Genomic DNA, 20,938 nt, shown 5'->3' with positions numbered 1-20,938 from the left:
AATGTGACTGTAAGGAGGAAGTATAAAACCAGATCTTTTTCGTCCTACACAGTGGCTTTCTTTGCTGTTTTGCTGTCCATGATAACAAGTACTACTCCTTTCTCTTCTTAGAGACCTGGATTTCTCTGGTCTCCTGTGCGGTGATGCCTCTGTCCATTGCAGCGGTTAATCAAGGACTAACAACCAACAAGAACCAGGAGTAAGAGCAGCCTTAATTTGGGCCTGCCCTGAAAACAAAACTTAGAGAATCTGTCCAGAAGTGGTTTCATGGAGACGGCGTCTGTCACTCTTGAGGGGACCATAGCTGGTACCAGATGTGGATTTGTAGTTTTTGACCCAGACATGTGATTCCCAAGTGATCACGGGCTCTGCACTTCTGCTTTCTAATGTAGAAAACAGGAGATGAGAGACGTTTATCCACGGAGAACAAACAAGAGTGCCTAATAAATACCACCTTTGCACCCTGAGTGCAACAGGGTCCACTGTAAACACTTAATGAGCAGACCTGGGTACTGGATCCTATTAGCTAGTCTGCTGGATTCCCATATCCTGTGTATGGCTGAAGGTCAGGGCAGAAAACAGCTAATGTCCACCGCCCTCCCCCACCCCCACTAAACCCTGTTCCTTCTGAGTGGGGGAAGGCACGGCAGGGCCAAGTGTTTATGGAATGCCGGAACAGCACGTGGGGTGGTGGACAAGCTCTCGTAATGATGTGGACATAAAGGCCGAAGAGGAAGCTCACTTTAATGACTCCAATTCTTGACCAGGACTTCAGGGAGCCTGTCTTCCTCCTGTCCCTGAGGCTGAGTCACCAAGCCTCTTAATGACCTCTGAGTAACTTCCTGCTTCTGGGGGGCGGGGGGCGCTACAGAATCCCAGCAGCCATCTGCTCCCGAGTCCTCTTTCCACAGATACAGCAAGCCCAGTGCAGAGAGGTTAGGGGCCGGGCAGAGGTTAAATAAGCAAGTCATACCAGGACTCACCCTGGGACTGGGTCGTCCTGGGCTCTTTCTAACACACCAAGAAGACCTGATGACGAGTGAGAACCAAGTTGTTGCAAGCCAATGGGTAAGGAAATGACTGGAAATGATCCCTCCTTCAAAGGCAGTGTCAAGATCCCGCATGCTTTCCAAGCATCAGCAAAGAGCTCTCTTTTAAAAAGAATTAGACTCACAGCCAGGAATAATCTCCAAGCTCAGAATGAAACATACAAACTAAAAAATGTGCTTCCTTGTTTCATTTCTGCTCTGTTCACCTTCTAGAAGCAGGGCTGCCACTCACAACTTGGTGGGCTCACACCATATACCACGGTTTGCTGTTGTTGCTGTTTTAAACAGCAGTTACATAAGGATCCAATATATTTTACTTTATGCTTAAAGAGAGCTGAGGCCCTGGGCTTTTAGGCCACATCTAAACCCTACCCCCTCCCTCTTCAATCTTTCAAGAAGTGGGTGTCTACTTTGTGCCAACCCACGCTAATAGGAAAGAGGAAGGACATGATGCCTAATGCATGTTTATATTTGTCAGGAGCTCACCATCTAGTTGGGAAGCCAAGCCAGACAAAAAGTAGACTGTAGAGCAATGATACAGCAATTAACTTCGCTTTGGAACTCAATCATCTATGGCTTCTAGGTTAGACTTCTAAACTCTACAGACGCACTGCACTACCTTATTCAGGTAGGTTTCATACTTCTGCCTCAGATAATCGATATTCATGACCATCGCTTGTTCTCCACTGTTTCAGTTTATCATTTTTAGGGGCAAGAACTCAAGCCTGTAAGCGGAGAGGCCTTGTGATAGTCCTGACTCTGTATGTCCCTCCACATCTTAGCTGCCTTTACCATGAAATGGGGGGGTGGTGGTGCCCGCACATGGGCATTCCTAGATCCTGTGCATGGGTTGAAGGTCAGCACTGTAAATCTAGGGAGTATCACAGTGCTACTCCTTGGAATTTAAAAATAAAGTTGCTTGTCTTAAACACTTCCTAATTCTGGGAAACCATACAGAATACTACTGACTAAAAGCATGGTTTTCAAAGGCATACTACCACTCACTGGCTGGGTATTCCGGCGAGGTCATTTCTTTGGGTCTTAGATTTCTCATCTTTGTAATGCTATGACTAATAACAAGTTTTTATTTTCATAGAGCTGTTGTATTAATGACTAGATATAAAGTGCTTGAAATGGTGCCCAGTACGCGGCACTCGAAATATACTAGCTTTCATTATGTTCCCTCCACTCCGTCATTTACACACCAGTATTAGTCTTCATGTCAAAATAAAGTTCTGAACACGTTAGCCCATCTTTTCTTCTAGAAATCGCTTTCTGTTACTTGGGTTTTTCACAATGCAAGCGTCAGCCTAACCCGAGCACTTGCTCAATGCCTTTCAGTTGGCGTATGCTATATTCTCTTTGGGCTCCTCGGTTCCAGTTAACCAGCCAATTCCCAGGTCCACTGCAATTCTGACCAGTTTTTACTATTTACCTGCTATGACTTATTAGCTCAAAACATTAACCCTGGGAAGAAAGCCTCCTACCATAATCCAGCTCAGTATTACATGGAATGGGCCATACTGGGAACCAAATCGGCCCTCCAAAATAGGCAAACCAGGTCCACAGATAATGAGCTCAGGAAGTGAACAGGAGTATTGCCTTTGCTACCTGCACCGAAGGAGGGCTCCCTGACCTCGATCTTCTTCTGAGAGGGCCGCATATCCAGCAAGGAAAACAATGGCTAATTTTTCTCAGCAGCCAGATGTAATGGAATCAAGATGTCTCCCCGGCTGGCTGCCTACTCCCCACTGTCAGATTCCACAAGCTCTAAACTGATTCGGTTAATTCAGTGACAGATGCCCAGAGCACCAGGCCTTGACCCTTTAATGGATGACCTCTTTTTAACCCATCAGAAACCTATTAGCTTCCTTTGGCTTAAGAGTCATTACTCGGGGCGGAGAAAGAAAGAGGGTCAACAAGTACTTAACAGGCCCAGAGAAACAGGCCACTTTCTTTTTCCCCATTGGACTACATTGCCCTTGATTTTTCTCCCAGGGTGGGTGGGGGGGCATCTCTAGTATCTTCTTGTGCGTACTTTGGTCTTTCTTATAGAAGGACCTTACCAGAAAGCTTTGGCAAATGTAAAAATTTAAAGAGAAGCTGTAAGTGTTTGTCCTTCTTATCCTTGGCCTCCTCATGTAATTTCTTCCCTCCTCAGAGTGTGCTGCTGGGGATGCTTCAGGGTTGGTGTTGAATGGAGAAGCTGTCTAGTGATTCCGGATGTCTGCGTCTAGCTTTGCTTTCCCCCCTCCCTTTTTTTCAAGCAATGAGCACTGTGGCCCAGGTGTAGCTCAACCTCTCGGAGGTCCAGGCTTTCCTTTAAAAAACCTTCAAAGCTCATGGCGGGGGTGGGGGGGGAGCTTAAATAGGCGATGGGGACTAAGGAGTGTGCTTGTCGAGACGAGCACAGGGTGGTGTAGGGAAGTGCTGGCTTTCTATACTGTACACCTGAAACTAATATTACACTGTATGTTAACTGAAATGAAAATGAAAACTTACAAAAAAACAAAACCAAAAAACCTTCAAGGCTAATCACCCCTGCCCTGACTTCTGTCAATGGGATGCTTCATATAGGGAATTAATGAGACATCTGGCACATCTGGAGGGAAAACGATGAGCATTTTCACCTGCAATGGCAAAGACCTCTGGATTGCTGTAAAGGGTTTTTGATTGCTTTGGAGGAAAACCTGTATTTTTCTATGGGGGGGGGGAAGAGGGGCTGGGAGTCACCAGTCCTCTTACGCCTGGTGACTCTGTCCAGAGGTGTGGCCTTACAGTAACAGCTGATTTCGCAGATGGAAGCCATCTGACTCCATGAAGATGGGAACAGGATGGAGAACAGGTTGGCAAGCAGTTCTCCATAGAAAGAAAAGTAGACTCTCACAACTAAAATCCTGTTTAGTCAAGCTAAAAAGAAAAAAAAAAAAAAAAGCTGAAATGACAGTCCTCTACCTTAAAAAAAAAAATAGTTTAGTAAGGCAGCAAGGGCTCTTTGGGAATAATTAAGAGCAGCTTGTGTGCACTTTGAAACACCTAGTGCTTCCAGAGTTGGCCGGTCTCCCTGGGAGGGGGAAGGTCTTGCAGACAGTGGTTTTTGCGGGTTGCAGGAGGGAGGTGGCTGGCCTGCTGCTGGGACCTCAGGTGTGAGCTCCGGGCTCTCCTGGCTGGAAGCATCTCAGAACGGCGGCCGAGCGGGCACCGGACCAGGGCTTAGCAGCCTGCTTTTCAAGGCAGGCTGCAACTGAGAACACGTGTGGTCTTACAGTGAGGACTGCAGCCAGCAGAGGCGGGGAGGCCGGGGACGGCCCCACTTCAGCCAGACTAGCTGCTGGAGGGTCCGTCCCCCTCCCCTGGACAGGGGGATGGAGGGGCGGGGGGGGGGCCCTGCTGGACTGTGGGGATTACCTCCCTCTGGATCTTCTTCCTGGAGTTTTGTTTCTGTGCCACCATGTTCCTTGCCAGAAAGAGGGAGGAGAGGAGGTTTCCTAGAGGTGAGGACTTCAATTCTAGATTTTCTGTCTTTCCAGAGGGGCTGGTCCTATTTTTAAAAAAATTGTTTTGTCCCCTCTTAGATTCTGAAGTGCACAGGTCAGCTTGGGGACTGAATTTAGGGGTGGTGGGGGTAGCCGAGGAGGAAACCGATACTTGGACTGAGCAGCCTGCTGTCATCTAGGCTTTCTTACGAGGCTCTCCTCACCCCCAGCCTGCTCTCCTGGATATTCACGTGCATACTTCTGCCAAAGCAAGGACCATCCTGTATTGCAGGGGTCTTTTCTCCCCCCTCAAATGTCTCCTCTACCAGACTATAAGCCGCCTGACACCTAGCACAATGCCCCAGGCATATCAGGCACTCAACAATGGTCTGTTGGGGGAGTGAAGAGCCGAAGCTCAGAGAGGTTAAGTCACTTTCTCAAAGTCACACAGGTGATAGATGATGGGAGCTGGGATCTGAACCTTTATCGGTGTGCTCAAAATCCAGGCACTGTCCACACTGTGAAGAACACCACTGGTTGCACCAACACATCTGGTTACAAGTAGATCTCTCAACTGGAAGGCATATAGCAACAGGGAAGTGGCAGTGAGGGCCAGCCCAGGAGCCACAACCCAGGAACCACAGCCCTTCCCCCTTCTGGCAGCCCTTTCTGAGCTAAACTCTGTTCCACAGTCAACGGGGAAGTCTACAGTCGCGAGCTGGAATTCGGCAGACCTGGAGCGACTCCCACAACTTACTGGGCCTACGAAGTGCCTGACGTGGGCTGGAGGCTCTTTGTGAGGCTCAGCATGAGGCCGGTTGGCCCTTCCCCCCATCATAGGGTCTCCTACCCCATCTGCAGGTGCCCCTGTGGAGCCCCAGGGAGCCGGGCCTGAGGGCCTCATGACACTGTTCTGGCTATGCCAGCATTTGGGGTTCAACAGGCTCACACTTTCAGGAAGGTGAGGTTAGCCTGGGTTTCCCCTTAGAATCATGCTCATTAAAAAAAAAAAATCTCACAGACCTCCCTGAGTATCGCATTGCTCAGCAGACACAAGCTGCTAAGGTCTCCCCAAGACAAAGAGAAGGGTGCTGGAGTCAACAAGCAGGGTTTCCCAGTGGAATGTTTTCTGCTTGAGAAAGAAAAGGCATCCAGACTCGCCAGCATGGCTCCACGGCCCGCAGTATTTCAGCAACGTGCTCCTGGTGTCCAAGTACTGTTAGCTTTTTGGGTCCTTTTGATCCAAGAGCCAGAAAAATAGAATAGAGGGATGGTCCCGATGGAAGGAACTTCTTATGCTTCTCACCTTCCCATCAACATACCTAAGCTGTGAAAAGCTCTGGCGCCTCGGTCCTCCCTCCCTCTCGCTTACAAAGGGTTCACTCTCACTGGAATCCTCAAACCCTTCCTTGCAGGAGCGACGTACTTGTCCTGATGTCCCTGAAGCCAGGGCACACATGCATGTGGACACGTCCTCACAACTGGCAGTGGGACACAACACGCTAATACTCGGCTCTTTTACTCATCGAGCAGCTATTTATGGGGTATCTACCACGTGTCAGGCACTATGCTCGGCAGCAGACACAGGAGTCTTTTCAGAAGGAAACTGGGGGCAAAGCCATATACCTTTTGAGAGGATATGATGAACGCAAAGGCACCACCTGTGTGTGTGTTTGCTACATTAATGCAGAAAACACAGAAGGAAACGTTAGAAGACAATGGAATATTTTTTAGCCATAAAGAGGAATGAAGTCCTAATTCAGGTTATAACACGGATGACCCTTGAAAACATTCTCCCAAGTGGAAGAAGCCAGACTCAAAGGACACAGATTCTAGGATTCTACTCATACGAAATGTCTGGAAGAGGTGAATCCACAGAGAAAGTAGGGTGCCTAGGGCTTGGGGGGTGACACGGGGAGTGACCAAGAGCTCCCTGTGGCTTTTCTACACGTTTGACTGGTCAGTCCTAGTCTGGATTAATCACGAATCACAAGATGCTCTTTGGTTAAAACCTCATAAAGCTAACTACTTAAAAGGAGCCAGCAGTCCAAGATAAAAGCCCCCTAATCCCTGGCGGCACCCCTTCTCCGTAAGAAGCACCCCCCCAACCCGTCAGAAGGTTCTCCTACCAGGGCCCTCCTCTTGGAGTTGTTGTGCTGGCCTCTGCAGACAACAGGCCTCCCCCAGCCCGACAGCTCTGAGCTCTCAGGGTGAAGGCATCTGGGGGGGTTGGGCTGCGGCATTCTCCTCAGTGGCTGCGTGACCTGTAGGCCCTCACGGAGTTGGCTGGGGAGAAAGCTGGTCAGGGATCTGGTTTTTATGGGTTTTCAAGCCCCACAGGTGTAAGCATAAAGTCAATGATGTACCGAACCGTATTCATGTGTGCAGGCACGCAGAGACTACTCCCTCAGCTGGGGCTCCTAACGCCTCCCGCAGCCGGGGCTGGGTTCTGGTTTCCAGTCAAACAAGAGGCCTGGAGAGACGCACATTCAGACTCCACTGGCTCTCTGCGCTCCCGATAAAAGACCGGAACAGAACATTCAGCACAAGGAGTCTGAGTCTGCTCTGGTCCAGGGGAGTCCATGGCCCACATCTGATGCTAGCATACTCTTTCTGGAATGACTGGACCATGGCCCACATCTGATGCTAGCATACTCTTTCTGGAATGATCATAGGGATTGGTGAGGGGGCTTGCAAAGCCCCATGGAGCCATCAGAAACACCTGTTGGTGACGCTGGGAAGAACCTGGTGGTTCAACAGTCCGGGATTTCACCGTCCAGTGCTCTCCGGAATCACCCCAGTTGTTGGCTCAATACAGGTTGGTGATGAGCCATGCTATGTGGGGGTGACAATGCCCAGTAGAGCCATGGAGCGGGATATGGAAATGGAAGCATCATTTGAGGCTTTAAGATGATCTTTCCTGTTAGAGGAACCAGTGAGCAGACCAGCCAGTAGTGGAGGCCGAAACACAGGGTTAAGAGCAGGCTCAACGGGCCAGCATGCCCCTTGGTCTGCTGCAACAGCCCTGGGGGGTCTGATGTCATGGTGTGATTGCTCACCGGTGCCATCATTCACCGTCTACAGCGTCCTGGTTTTGATATGAAAACCCTGTGGTCACCAAAATACGAATACTCTATGATTCCACTTAGATGAAGCACCCAGAGTTGTCAAACTCATGGACACACAAGTGGAACAGGGGGTTCCAGGGGCCGGGGGGAAGGGGGTGGGGCGCTGTTTAAGGGGACAGAGTTTCAGTCCTGCACCATGAAGGGGTTGTGGAAACCGGCTGCACAACAATGTGGATATACTTAATACCAATGAACTGGACAAGTAGAAAGGTTCCAATCATAAATTCTATGTGTATTTTATCACAATTAAAAACTTTTAAAAAATGTTTTAAGCCTTACAGTTTAGTTAACTCTGAAACTCCTCACTCTCAATTGGGGTATAAAATGTTTAGGGGCGCCTGGGTGGCTCAGTTGTTTAAGCGTCTGCCTTCGACTCAGGTCATGATCTCAGGGTCCTGGGATCGAGCCCCGCATCCGGCTCCCTGCTCAGCGGGGAGTTGGCTTCCCCCTCTACCCGTACCCCTGCTGTACTTGTGTGTGCTCTCTCTCTCAAATAAAACATTTAAGAAAGAAACTTTAGGAAGGTGGAAACTGAGGGAGAATGTTGGGGGAGAGAGATGTGCTGTGAGCCTCCCCTACCTGGGGAGGCAAGTGGAGGATGCCTTCTGCAAACCTACTGAGAGAGAGCTCACTAGGGAGGTGACTAGGGTCACCGGGAGAGCTTGAAGGATGCTTCCTGGAGTTAGGGGAACCAAAAAATACTGCCTGACTCCTTCCTGCTCCAGAAATTGAAACAATGAGAAGCAGGCTTGGCCAGGTGTGTGGGAGAAGGGAGAAGATTTAACTTTAAGCCAAGCTTGGAGCTTTGGTTGTTAGAAAGGACTAGACACTGTAATTACTGAATGAAGTTAATTTTGCTCAAAGTGACTGTGAGACTTTGTATTTATTACTTAGAAGTGATCAGACAAGTCACAGGACTGCCCCTGTTTTTAATTTAGAGAAGAACCCATTTTTAACAAGCAGTGTGAGATGAGAGATTTGCCTTTTGAGAGTCCCAGGTGATCAATGTTCTGTTAGACTAGCAAAGTCTTTGGGTTTTCATAAGCCAGAGAAACCAAATCTGTTCCTAAGTCCCTACTGGCTCATGGTTCCTTCTGGAGTGGCTGGGCTGCTGGACACTCTTTGGCGGAGGTCTGGGCTCCAACAAGAGCGTTTGGTTTTGATTTGCTTCTTCAACTTGCATCCAAGGTCACTGGGGCTCCCTGAGTAGTGGGAGTCTGTTTCTGTGACTTATTTAGAAGACAGTCAGCCTCCAGGACGCTGCTGGCCTGTCTGGCTGGGTGTTTATTTGCGTGTTATAAATACCTAGGCTTGTGTTTGACCCCTACTCCCCACACCATCACTGTGGTTGTTTATACGGCCTCCCTCACGCTGTCACATGGGCCTGTCCACGTTGGGAAGACAAGAAGCCTGAGACCAGGCACTGCTCCGGGAAGTGGCTGAGCCCTGGGAGACCTCACGCTTCACAAAAGGGACAAGCGTGTCACTCAGGGAGAAGAGCTGCCTCTGCTCATCTCATCAGGTCTCCCTTGGGCTCTGTCTAAACTGGGCAACCATCAAAGACAGACAGGGGTTCGCCTACTTAGAAATGGGCATTTTCTCCCTCTATCACTTTCTTCGAGAAAATGTTGCCTTTCATTCTTCCTTGTGTTAATTGCTCCTTTCTAGCTCTATGGACGAGCTCACCCCTTGCTTTATTCTCTTTAACTCTTTCTAGTCTCTTGATTCTCCCCACCTCAAGAGTCCCGATAATTTATATTAGCTGCCTTGCTGATGAGGAATCGGAGGCCTGGAGAAGTGACTCGTCTTGCAGCCCTGGAGCTAGGACTCAGGTGTCTTGACTATGAGGACAGCTATATTCCCTCTACAATTAACGGTAGGAGGTGGGAACAGGAATGTAGCACCCAAAGCGTTATGCCAGACCTGGAGGTTAATCCCCACAACCAGTCCCCCTGGGGACTGTCTGGGTGGGATCTTCAGGGCAGAGTGCACCCACCTCCAAGAGGTACCTTCCAGCAGATCACCCCAGGAGAGATTTGGATCTGCCTCTCCTAAAGGAATAATTACATTCCTCTCCTTCTGTAGCTGTGCCGAGAAACTGCTCTCCCGTAACAACTTCTTTTCTAAGGATGACCCACCTGGATGGGGCAATGCTTTTATTTTCGGCTCACAGACATCATCTTCTGCAAAAGTGACAGTATGACACCAGCAGGAGTAATGTGGGACAGTTACCAACAAAAAATGCAATAAGATACAAGCGGTTGTCCTTGGAGCTTTGGATAACTCAGGACTAGGCTCCAACATGGCCTTCATGGGGACTTGTGGGAACAGAGGGACCTTGGATTCCCAGATCCAGTGACCAAGAAAAAAATCAGTCCTCTTAACAAAGAGAAATTGTTTGCTCTTCGTGGCAATTCTGCCTCTCAGGCTCAGTATCAAAGAGGCCAATAATATTTTCTATGTCAAGGGCAACAGCATTTTTAGAGAGAAAACTCAGATGTAAATATTCAAGATGGAGAAAGTCAGACTCTATCTCGTGGCTTAGTCTCCATTTCACAGATATAAAAAGAGAACTTTTTTGAGTATGCCTGAAGTGAGTGAACGGCACCAAAATTCCTCGTTGGTTGAGATTCTGAGATTTACTTTGGGCTGCTGGCGGACAAACTTTTTTTTTTCTTTTGGAAGTATAACTGCCCTAGAAAGGAGTTTGACTTTAACAGACTAGACTATCTTCACAATAACCAGCAACAAAGTAGGATCACAAAGGAAGTTGTTACCCATCTGTAGAGCAGTTGTTCTCATCGAATCCCCTTGAGGGCGTGTGGACCCAGAGTGCTGAGTCCCACCCTCTCTGAGGGTCTGAATGCACGGCTCAGGTGGGATGTGCAGTGTGCACGTCTCACAGGTTCCCAGGTGGATGCTGCTGGTCCTCGGCCACGCTCTGAGTACCATGGCTGTAAAAGCTATTGTGCCCTACTGACTACTCTCCCTTTGGGACTGAAGGGCTCATCCCCTCTTTGGGAATCGCCTTCCACCACAGGGAGCCACCTTGCCCAAGGTCATGACCCCTTCCCTGTGGGTCCCCTGCACCTAGTGATTGGGCATTAGGCTCAGTGCCCCCGTCTCACGGTGATGGCTCCGATGGCTCCTTCCAAGCTACAGAACTTGGGACCGCATCATAGCTCAGCCTCCCTCTCTGCGTGGTCCAGCTTCCTTCCCCTTCCCCACTGGCGTTAATCCCAGAGTATTTCCTGCCTGCGAATCTGGCTCTGATGCTGCTTCCCACGGAGCTTGCTGTGTCCCTTAAATGTCACCTGCTTGGAGAGACCACTCCTGACCATCCATCGCTCTCCTTACTGACTTGTTGTCTGCCTAGAATTGAAGACTCTGACACCGTGTGTTGTAGACTGACTTCATGTCATCGTCTGACCATCTTCCCCACTGGGCTGTATGCGCTGGGAAAGCCTCTTTCGTTCCCTAGAGCAGCGCCTGGCCTACGAGAGGCAGTTCTCAAATGGGGACTGTTTCGTTGGAGAGCATTTCAAATCTGACCCCCTCGATGGAAGTTCTAAAGCTCCGGTGACTGTGGTTCTCATACAGGAGGGAGAGACCCGGATTCCCATTCCAGACAGAGAATTCAGCCATGCCTCGTATTGGTGCTTTGAGAACAGGAGGTCTCATGTTGATATTTTGAGAAGGCATCTCAAATTCCTTAGAAGACAATTGCTTTTTTAACCTTTCTCTTGGGGAGTTCGGATGGCAGACTCTGGTAACGCTCTATGCCCCTCACCCCCACCCCCACCCCCACCCCCATTATCCTTCCAGCAGAACTGCTCCTCGGCTTTGAGGTAGGCCCCTCTTGATGACCCGTGAGCAGTGCCCGTCGCCTACAGTCCCTGCACCCTTCTGGGTCTGCTCTGCACCAAGGGAGATCTCTGAACTGATAGTGGGCAAAGGGGGCAACTGGAGGAGGTCCTCTGATCCAACACTGTGAAGGAGCAAATGCTAAATGCATGAAGTGGGGTTCTTCCCCCGTGCAGGGCACAGGGTGTGGTGTCCAAGAGGGATACAGACAGTGGAATTGAGGGAGGCACCCACCCAGGGCCCCCCAAGGCAGAGGGCTCAGCAACCCAAAAATGAGTCAAGTGCATCCAAACAGAAGCTGAAACAGAAGTTGGCAGTGCACTTACTGGAGCGCTTATGGCTGAATAATGGAAGCAGGCTAGCTCCACTGGGAGTCAGTTCACAGTTAATGGAATAGTTCCTGTAAATATTATTTTCTCTTCCTGTCTCATCATCAAAAATCTTTACTAATCTGGGGAGGTGACAGTAATGTATCAACTCCCTGAGCTAACGCCCCTGCTTCTGCAATACTCTCAGGAACCGCAGGAAGCTACACTGGCTACTCGGGGACAGGGGGCGGATCATTTACTCTGGTTCCTTCTCCTAATGTCTCAGAGGGGACTCCACAGGGCTCCTAATTGTGCATCTAAGTGTACATAAAAGCACCCCTAATTGCATATCAAATAAACAAGTAAATGCTGTCTGCTGAATATGTAACAAAGAGCGCACTGCCATTCTTCCCCAGTGGGCAGATTTCATCAGATGTGGGCTGGCCTGTGGCCGCAGCCATAAATGATGATGAGCAGATATTGAACATCCCTTCTGGAGAGGGTTCTGGAGCCACGTGTCTCGTGCTGTTTGTCCTCTAATGCTTACAGCGTCAGATACAGCCCGCAGGAGGGATTACTCACACCCTCCTGGCACCCCATTCGGAAAGCCTTTTCTCTTGTAATTTATGATGGCTTCTGATGGTTCCGTGGCCGGGGTGTCCACAGGTTTGAGGAATGCAAACTAGAGCAGCATGGCAGAGAAGCAGCTCAGCGTGGCACCAGGTGGGAGCGGAGTCCTGAGTGTGGGACAGCCTGGTAGCCCAACATCTCTGGTCCTTGTGCTTCCAGGAAGGGACAGATTGTCTCAGAGGTCTGGCTTTCCGACTTTCTCAGCTTTGCTCTAAGGAATGCAAGGTCCTCCTTCAAAAAGAGAGAACCCTATGGGACAGATTTCATCCAGCCTATTCATCTCTGCTCCGTGACCCAGTTCCTGGACAGTTAACCAGTGCCTCAAGATCTATCATTTAATTTTCATTCAAATGACGTCTGCGGCACATCACCCCCGAGAGTCCCTTTACACAGCTAGCATTTAGTTTTGCGTTTTTTTTTTTTTTTTGATGGCTTAGGTCTCTTTGTTTGGCCATAAATGCAAACTAAGATGAAGCTTGAGACTGATTTCAAGTCCCCAAATGCCAATCTGACCATGTTTCATTCTTCCCTGAGGCCATGAGGACGGTAACTCCTGAAATCAAAGAACCTTGTCCTTAGGCAGCGCTCCCTTGCTACACAGGCGTGCACGTGCAAAAATGGAATTTGGTAGCTAGGAGAAAACGGGGGAAGATAATCTGCAGCTGCAAGATTTTATTTTCTGACCACTGTGACCCTCCTCCCCCTTCTCTCACCGGTGCCAAAGCCACATGCAGACCCATGGACACTGTGGTTCCTGTACGCGCAAACCACGTTCTTGACTGTGCATGCAAACTGTCAAACCATAACGTGGGAAGAGAGGTGAGCTGAGGCAGCCAGGGGGATGTTTCCAAGCGTCACACTGTATTTTAGTACGAACATCCTGGAGTTCAGGAGTGGGGAGGCGGGCACAGGGTGGGAGGGAACACATCACTGGATAAGTGGAGAAACAGGATTTGCTGAGAGTTGGTGGCGGGATATTTAAGAGCTTATCACAAATTTGGATCCCTAACCTTGGATACCATTTGGGGTGCTCCCCAAGCTTTTCAAAGAACTCATAAATGCAAGCAAGGGCTCATATTCTGGGATATGTGAATGTATTGCAGATTTCTATTTTGATTTCATTTTATTTGTGGATTTTTTAGTTTCTGGTGGGCTATTCCGCTGCACCTGCAGTTCCAAATACGTCTGGGGGCAACCTTGGTGGCGCAGTCAGCTGAACTCTGACTCTTGGCTTCGGCTCAGGCCGGGATCTCGGGGTCCTGGGATCGAGCCCTGTGTGTCATGTGGTGTTGGGGGGGGGGCATGCTCAGCAGGGAGTCTGCTGGGGATTCTCTCCCTCTGCCCCTCACCCATTCATGTGTGCACGTGCTCTCTCAAAATAAATAACATCTTAAAAATTAAAAAGAAATACTTCTGAAGCTGGCCTTGAGCTTCTGAACATACACAAAAGCCAAAACACCATTTTCAGGTGTCCCCACGTGTCTCGCTGCTCCCGACACATGTGCCCTGAGGACAAAGCAGTGGTTTTCTCCTGACAGACAGCGGCGGCTTCTATTTGGGGCTGTGCTGCTGCAAGCCGGAGCCCATTTGTTTAGAAGGTTCAGGTAGCAGGTAGGAGTGTGTGATTAGGAAGTGACTTCCATGTTCTCTCTACTCCACCCGCGAGCGGCTGTGTGTTTTACTCCATGTCCCCCCAAAACACCAGGGCTTCAGAGTGATAATTAAGCAATTTAGGGGCGACTGTGACCAGAATGGCAAAGCGCACCCAAGCAGAGCCACTGGAATGAGCCAGGGTCCCGCCCATTTCTGGACAGCCAACAGCTACCCGCCCACCCCCCCTTTCTCGGTGGATCATATGGAAACACTTGAGTGGATTCTCACAGGCGGCTTCTGAGTTCCTCGGGGTGTGCTGAGGGTTTGCTGATGCATGCCAGAGATGCCTCCGGGCCCTCCGAAGGAGGCAGCAGGCTCAGCCTGTCACTGTCTCTACTTGAATGTTGACTCTTCGGATGGCGGTGCCGGGTGATGGAGCTGCTGTAACTGGGTCACAGTGTCAGGCAGGGCGTCTGCTGGGGCTGGAGGTGCAGCTGTTGGTGCAGAAGGGCCTCCAGGTGCACAGACTGGGCACCACTCCCAGTCTCCTGAGCCGCGCTGGGGGCCCACGGTGGTGGAGCTCCGCCTGGGCCCTGAGCGAGAGTGTGGTGCTGCTGGAAGGCCACCCTCCCACGGAGCTGGCCCAGCCCTGGGCCCCGGGGCCCTGCAGCTCTCCGCATGCGGAGACTCTGCCAGACACACCGGCCGAGCCTGGCTGACCTTCCGAGAGTTCGCCAGGGAAGCACAGACGGCTGCCGGTCCTAGCTACGGCTGCACGCGGAACCTGGCCTGGCCAGAGACAGGCAGGAGTGGGGCCGGGTGGCTGCAGCACCTGCATATTCGAAGTTTCCTGTGAGTTTCCAATATTCATCTGAGATGAAGAAGGCTGGCCTGGAGCACTGCAGACAGATGTCAGGCACTTTCTGTGCGACTCTGCATCGGCAGGCATGCATGAGCGCGAGCATCTCCTTGGACGCGCAGCTCAGGAGCCAGGAGCGCATATGTCCCCAGACTCATGGGTACCTTCCCTGTAACAGACGATGTCTTCCCGAGGGTGCTGATGTTGGGGGTGAGAAGAAGGAAGAGGCTCCTTGCCCTGTTCCTGCCGCCAGGCCTCAACCGTGGCTCCGGTTTAGGTCTGGTTTTCCTGCAGGTGCCACCCCACGCCTTTGCAGACGTGGACACTCCTCAGGCTAATGAAACTCCGGCATGTCTTCCGCTCCCAGCCCTTGCAAAGGCCTGTCCTTATTTCATGTGCAGACTGTACACTGCTTTCTTAAAGAGGGCTCCCCAAATGACATAGGGTTCAGGGCTGCGCCACCTGGTCCCACCTCTGTCGCACAGTGAATGTCATGGTGGGGGACCCGGCCGAAGTCTGCTCACAGCTAGGGGAAATTTCTCTGCTGAGCCAAGTGTCTCTCTCTCTTCTCTGCCCGTGCAGTCTCTGGTTCAGTTATGCCCTGGAAATTCTTCACACTCTGGAGATCCCACTGAATACCCAACTGCTTACCTGTCACAGCAACCGGGGTATCCCATCACGCCTCAAACTCTGCAGGTCCTAAACTGCCCTTATATCCCATGTTCTGGCTGGGAGGCATTCTCGATGTCCCTCCTGCTCTGACTGTCACCCTCTCGCCGCATACAACTGATCAATCTCACGTACCTTCTAAACATCGCCCTATGACTGACACCCTGAGCCCCCACCCCCCAGTTCTGGCCTATGCCACTGTAATTACATCCCGGTTTGCAAGTTCTGTCCGGTATTTCTCCAGCTCATCCTCCACACGCTGCCAGAGCGATGCTTCTGGGACAGTGAGACTCTGATCCGGCCCCTCCTCCACGTCAAATGTTTGGTGGCTCTCACTACCTGGAAGTTGAAGCCCCCTTCACAGAGCCTTCAAGGGCTCCCGGAGCTGCCCACTGGGGCCTCGTCAGCCTCCTCTCTGGCTGGCCTCCTCTGCCCTTTGCTACCGGCCCAATGGAGCAGTGTGCTTCTCCACCTTGCATGCCGCTCTCCTTCACAGGGCTTCCAGGCACGCCGGCACGCCCACCCACCCCATTCCTCCGGCTCCCACTTGGCTGCCTGTGAAGACTTTTCTTTCCTCCTTAAGCCCAGTGAGTGACTGTCCTTTAATTCCCCACCGACCCTCACGCAGACCTCTCTCGGAGCACTTGGGGACACCGACGCAGTTATCATACACCTCACTCCCTGAGGGTCTGACCGGGCCTTGGGACGTATCTTACATACCTCTGCACTTTCTGCTCGGCTTGGCACTTGACGAGTATGCAATAAACATTCTTCTGAATGAGCGAATGAGCGGTGACTTTGGTGGCTTGACTGCCCCTCGATTAGTAACAGAATCAAGAATCTCAACTACTAGGGCGCTTGGGTGGCTCATTCGCTTGGGCATTTGCCCTTGGCTGGGGTCACAATCTGAGTCCTGGAGTCAGCCTCCAGGTCAGTGGGGAGTCTGCTTCTCCCTTTCCCTCTGCCCTCACCCGCACCTTGGAACTACCCCCTCAGAGGCCAGGGCAACATCATTTATTTTACATAACAACTTGGTTTGAGTACAGCAATGACCTGAATGAATATCCTGACCTTTTAACATTTTTCTTTTGCTGACCTGGATAAACTCAACAAATGAGAGTAAATCCTCCCACTCAATGGCTGATTATCCACACCTTTGGTTTCATACTTTCCCTGATCCTGAAGCATGTCACAGGGTCCTACAGGAACAGCGACAATTTACGGAGCCCCTTCGATGTGTCGCGCCCTGCGTTTTCTGTCTATTGGGTGCTATCTCATTAATTCTGCAATCTTCCTTAGTACCTCAATTAGAGAAATGAAGCCAGCTTACACTTACTAATAAATGAAACTGAACGCCAAAGAATACATGTTAGCATGTCTTTTCCACTCCCAGAGGGAGAGCAGAATTCTGCGGCATCTGAACAAACTCTGCTCACTGGCAGCTGTGCACGTCCGCCTTGGTCTTCCACCAATGCGGGCGATGAGGAGCTGGAGGGATGGGAACCAGGGTTTTGTGAGAGGATCTAGGAGGGTTCTTGGCTCTTGTAAGCAGGAAAAATGGCCAGGCAGGTTGCAAAGAGAGGAGAGTGGATGTCCAAAGAAGGAGAAAGGGAAGAGACCATGCCAGGGGAAAAAAAAAAAAAAAAAGCACAGAAACTTATTACAAAGGCCATGTGGGAAAGAGGCAGAGGGGAAACCGGAAGAAGCAGTGTGGAAGAAGCACAGACCCCGAGACTGAGAAAGACACAGAGGGGACAAATTACGCAGGGCCCAGTGCACATCTTGCAGCACACAGTGGAACAGGTTTGGGATTTGGCCACGGAACCATGTGCCCCTCGACAGCCAGGTCCCTACTGAATTGTTCCCAAGGGAGAACGCCCCCTTCACTTGCTCAGGATCTTTTCTTTGAACTTAACTGATTTACCGATCAACGGAGTGAAATTCTCCCCAGCAAAGGGCCATCCCCCCCCCCATCATTTTAATAAAGAAGCTGGCTAAGGCAGACAGCCTATGATAAGCTCAGATATGCAGTATGGATTTCCATCCCGTTCGTGGACAAAGAAGCTTGGAAAGCAATCCAGAATGACATCACGGACCAATATTGCTTTCTCTCTCCTATAGCAAGTGTGGTTTTGATAGACTTTTAATACGTATTTCAGGGCTTGAACTGCATACCGTCTCTCTATTATTCTCTGCCAGAGGATCTGAATGACAGCTCTAGCCCAGAGATATTTTTCCATTATAATTTTTCAATTTGTTCTGGTCTGAAAAATGTGTGTAAATGAAAACAGAGAAAAGTCAAGCACCATGTCCCCTTCAAACGTCCTGTTTTGTGTTTGCGATGGCTTTGCAGACCCCGCTCTGCTTCCCTTTCTTTTTGGCAAATGACCTTATTTTTTCCAGATTTTGATCCCTTCTAATATGCCGTAAAATATTTACCCGATTTGCAGGAACGCCTTTGACTCTTCTTTATTTTTCACCCCGTTTTGACCTACAATTTCTTCTTCTAGCTCCCCGAAACCAAAACCAAAAAAAAAAAAAGAAAAAAAACAAACCAAAAAAACCCAAACCAAAACAAAACCAACGAAGCACACTAACAAGCTTTGGGAAAGCTCACACTGGCCTCAGGACTGAGGAGAGATGTTCCCTCCCTTTCCCAAGTGCACGGAGCCCCGACCCTCCCCGGCCAGGAAATGAAGGAACAGGACAGTCCCTCAAAGCCCTTTTGCTCATCTGCTTTAGGAGAGCTGGGCCAGTCTCCTTACCTTAAATAATTATAACAGCTCAGGTTTCCCTAGTGACCGGGAGAAAAAATATTTACCCGGGAACTCAGACTGGATGACCGTGGAGTAATTTGTATACACTCAAATTAGCAGGGGATTGGTGAGCCCAGAGGCCCCAAGGCTGCATGGTGTGATAGTTTTACTCACTTCTCTCTGCGAGCCACACGCCCACAAAGGAGAGCAAGCTTACCTTCCTTGGCTTCACTTTATCGTGGTAGTCATACTGGAAGATTCCTTTGTAGCTCAGTCCCAGCCACCATGGTATCCCCTGCTTGTCCTAGGGCATGGAAAGGAGTGCGGGTAAATACAGGGCCAGAGAACATGCCAGAGAACCAAGGGCAGGCCTCCTGGCTCATGTGATGACAGAGGAAAACGCAAATCCCTTGATAAGGATGGAGTCCACCTCTCTCCTTTTCACCTTAACAGATGTGTCCCGCCATCAGATGATGCTCCGTTTTGTGAACAGGTGCCCTGGGGTGGGGATCCAGCTCTGCTCCTAACCAGCAGCACACTGTTGTCCCCCCAGCCACGAGCAAGTGACAAATGCCTTGTTCTCTGTCCTCCTTCTAAGACCTCAGGTTTTGCCTTAACAGAAAATCTGAGAGCATTCTAATAAAATGACCTGCCGAGCAGAGAAAAATGTCATCGACTATTAGAGCTAGAGGGGACTGTGGAGAAGGTGACTCCTCTAAAAAACTTTAAGACTTTATTTATTCTTTATTATTATTATTTTTTAAAGAAGTCTGAGGTTCACAGCAAAATGGAGAGGGAGGTACAGAGCCTTCCCATACACCCCTGCCCCCATACCTGCAGAGTCTCCCACTATCAGCATCCCCCCCAGAGGGGAACATCTGGTATAACCTGATGAACCTGCATTGATGCATCATGGTCACCCAAAGTCCAGAGTTTACATTAGGGTTCATTCTTGGTATCGAATCCTCTATGAGTTTGGACAAATGTATAATGATGTGTATCCACCATAATAATATCATACGTAGTAGCTTCACTGCCCTAAAAATCCTGTGTGCTGACTATTCACCCCTTTTTCTCCCCCCTCCCAGGTTCTGGCAACCGGTTTTGCCTCGTCCAGGATGTCATATCACTGGAATCACACAGCATGTATCCTTTTCAGACTGGCTTCTTTCACGCAGTAATATGCGTTTAAGATTCCTCCAATTTTAAAGACAAAGAAGTTAAAGCAAAGGGTTGGTCCTGCTCTACTCAGGACCCACCCTGTCCTTCCAGCAGGCCAATAGGGGCCATCATGTGGTCCTGCTCACCTTAAGAGATCCGCTGGACTGGGTGACTCACGTTGTCAGACAAAAGTAGCAAAATCAAAGCCTAGACCTTCCGGGACTTGAATTAGAAACACCAAGTCTCTCTCTTTATTCCTTTAACAGAGACCTCTTGCCACCAGATGGTAAACTGTGAGCCTACATTCGGGTAGGGATCACTCTGAGCCATTAATTACAGCTCCTGAATGCTAGGAGCCGAGCGGGCATAGGAAGCAGCCTTNCCCTACATTTGTCCTAACTGCCACACCCACGAATAACCTGGTTCACCCCATCGTAGATGTCTTAACAACTCAAAATTGGCTTCATGCTTTTCAAATGCCCATGCGTTATTTCAAGGAAGGCACAAAGATAAAAAAGGGCAAAGAAATACAATTGGAATTTTTAGAAAAGTTTCAGGGTGTATGATTTCCTACAAGTTTTTTTAAAGGTATAAAACGTCTGTCTCTGGAAAGTGCCTGTGTGTCTTGCAACAGTTGCAGAAAGGAGCACAAGGGGGGGGATTCAAGGCCACCGCATCTCTGGGGTGACCAGATATAGGTGGTCACCACAGCACAGAACATGGCATCTGTGAAATCACGAGGCCACCAACTGGCAAGGCTGGATATAGTTGGTTTGGGCTTGCTTAGATTCCTGCTGCTCTTTCTCCGAATAAGTAGGAGTGCATTGCTTAAGCCGGGAGACTCCGGGAGCCAGACACGCACGTGCTTCCGGCGCTCTGAACATCACAAGGTCTGCTTCCGCTCTCGCGGACTGAAATGCGCCCGTTTCTCAAGTTCTATTGTAAGGCAGAAAGCACATACATCGGAAGCCACCTTTTTGTCAAGCTCGGGGCTGACAAAGAGATGGGACACGGGCTTACACAAGTAAAAGACCGGATGAAGTCTCTGCGCAAAGATTTCCCTCTGTCTATGGTCTAACATCTACTCTGACGGTCTTCCAACATCTAGGACACGCTGGTGGGGGTAGCCGGAGAGGCAGATTTCATAATCTCTCTTTTAAGTCTGAGCAATGGAGGTGAGATCAAATGACGAACAAACAGTGAATGAGAGAACCTAGTCCAGGCGATTCTTCGTTTGCTCTCTAGAATGCAGACCCCTTTGCCACACATCCCACTGAGGCTGAGAGACAGACTCACTGGCTGATTTCTATGAAATGCCGCTTGTAACAACTGGGGTCCCTGCGTCTGCCTCATAACGGTGTTCCACGAATCGAGTTCTGACACTGGTTCTTATCACTGGAGTGCACCTCCAATTACCCAGTTCAACTCCCAATAACCACGTAGTC

At 49.9% G+C, this 20,938-nt stretch overlaps 1 protein-coding gene across 1 annotated transcript in view; it reads right to left on the bottom strand.

Annotated features, from left to right (window-relative positions):
• The window catches only part of FRMD4A (FERM domain containing 4A), a 746,022-nt gene that overhangs the window by 69,139 nt on the left and 655,945 nt on the right, over positions 1 to 20,938 (bottom strand). The window contains 1 exon segment of the mRNA XM_040645388.1: positions 18,550 to 18,636. Within this exon segment, the coding sequence (XP_040501322.1) occupies positions 18,550 to 18,636 (87 nt within the window).

Source organism: Ursus maritimus, unplaced genomic scaffold (genome assembly GCF_017311325.1).
Source record: "Ursus maritimus isolate PB19 unplaced genomic scaffold, ASM1731132v1 scaffold_31, whole genome shotgun sequence".
Lineage (NCBI taxonomy): Eukaryota > Metazoa > Chordata > Mammalia > Carnivora > Ursidae > Ursus > Ursus maritimus.
This window is presented reverse-complemented; position numbering and strand designations above follow the sequence as displayed.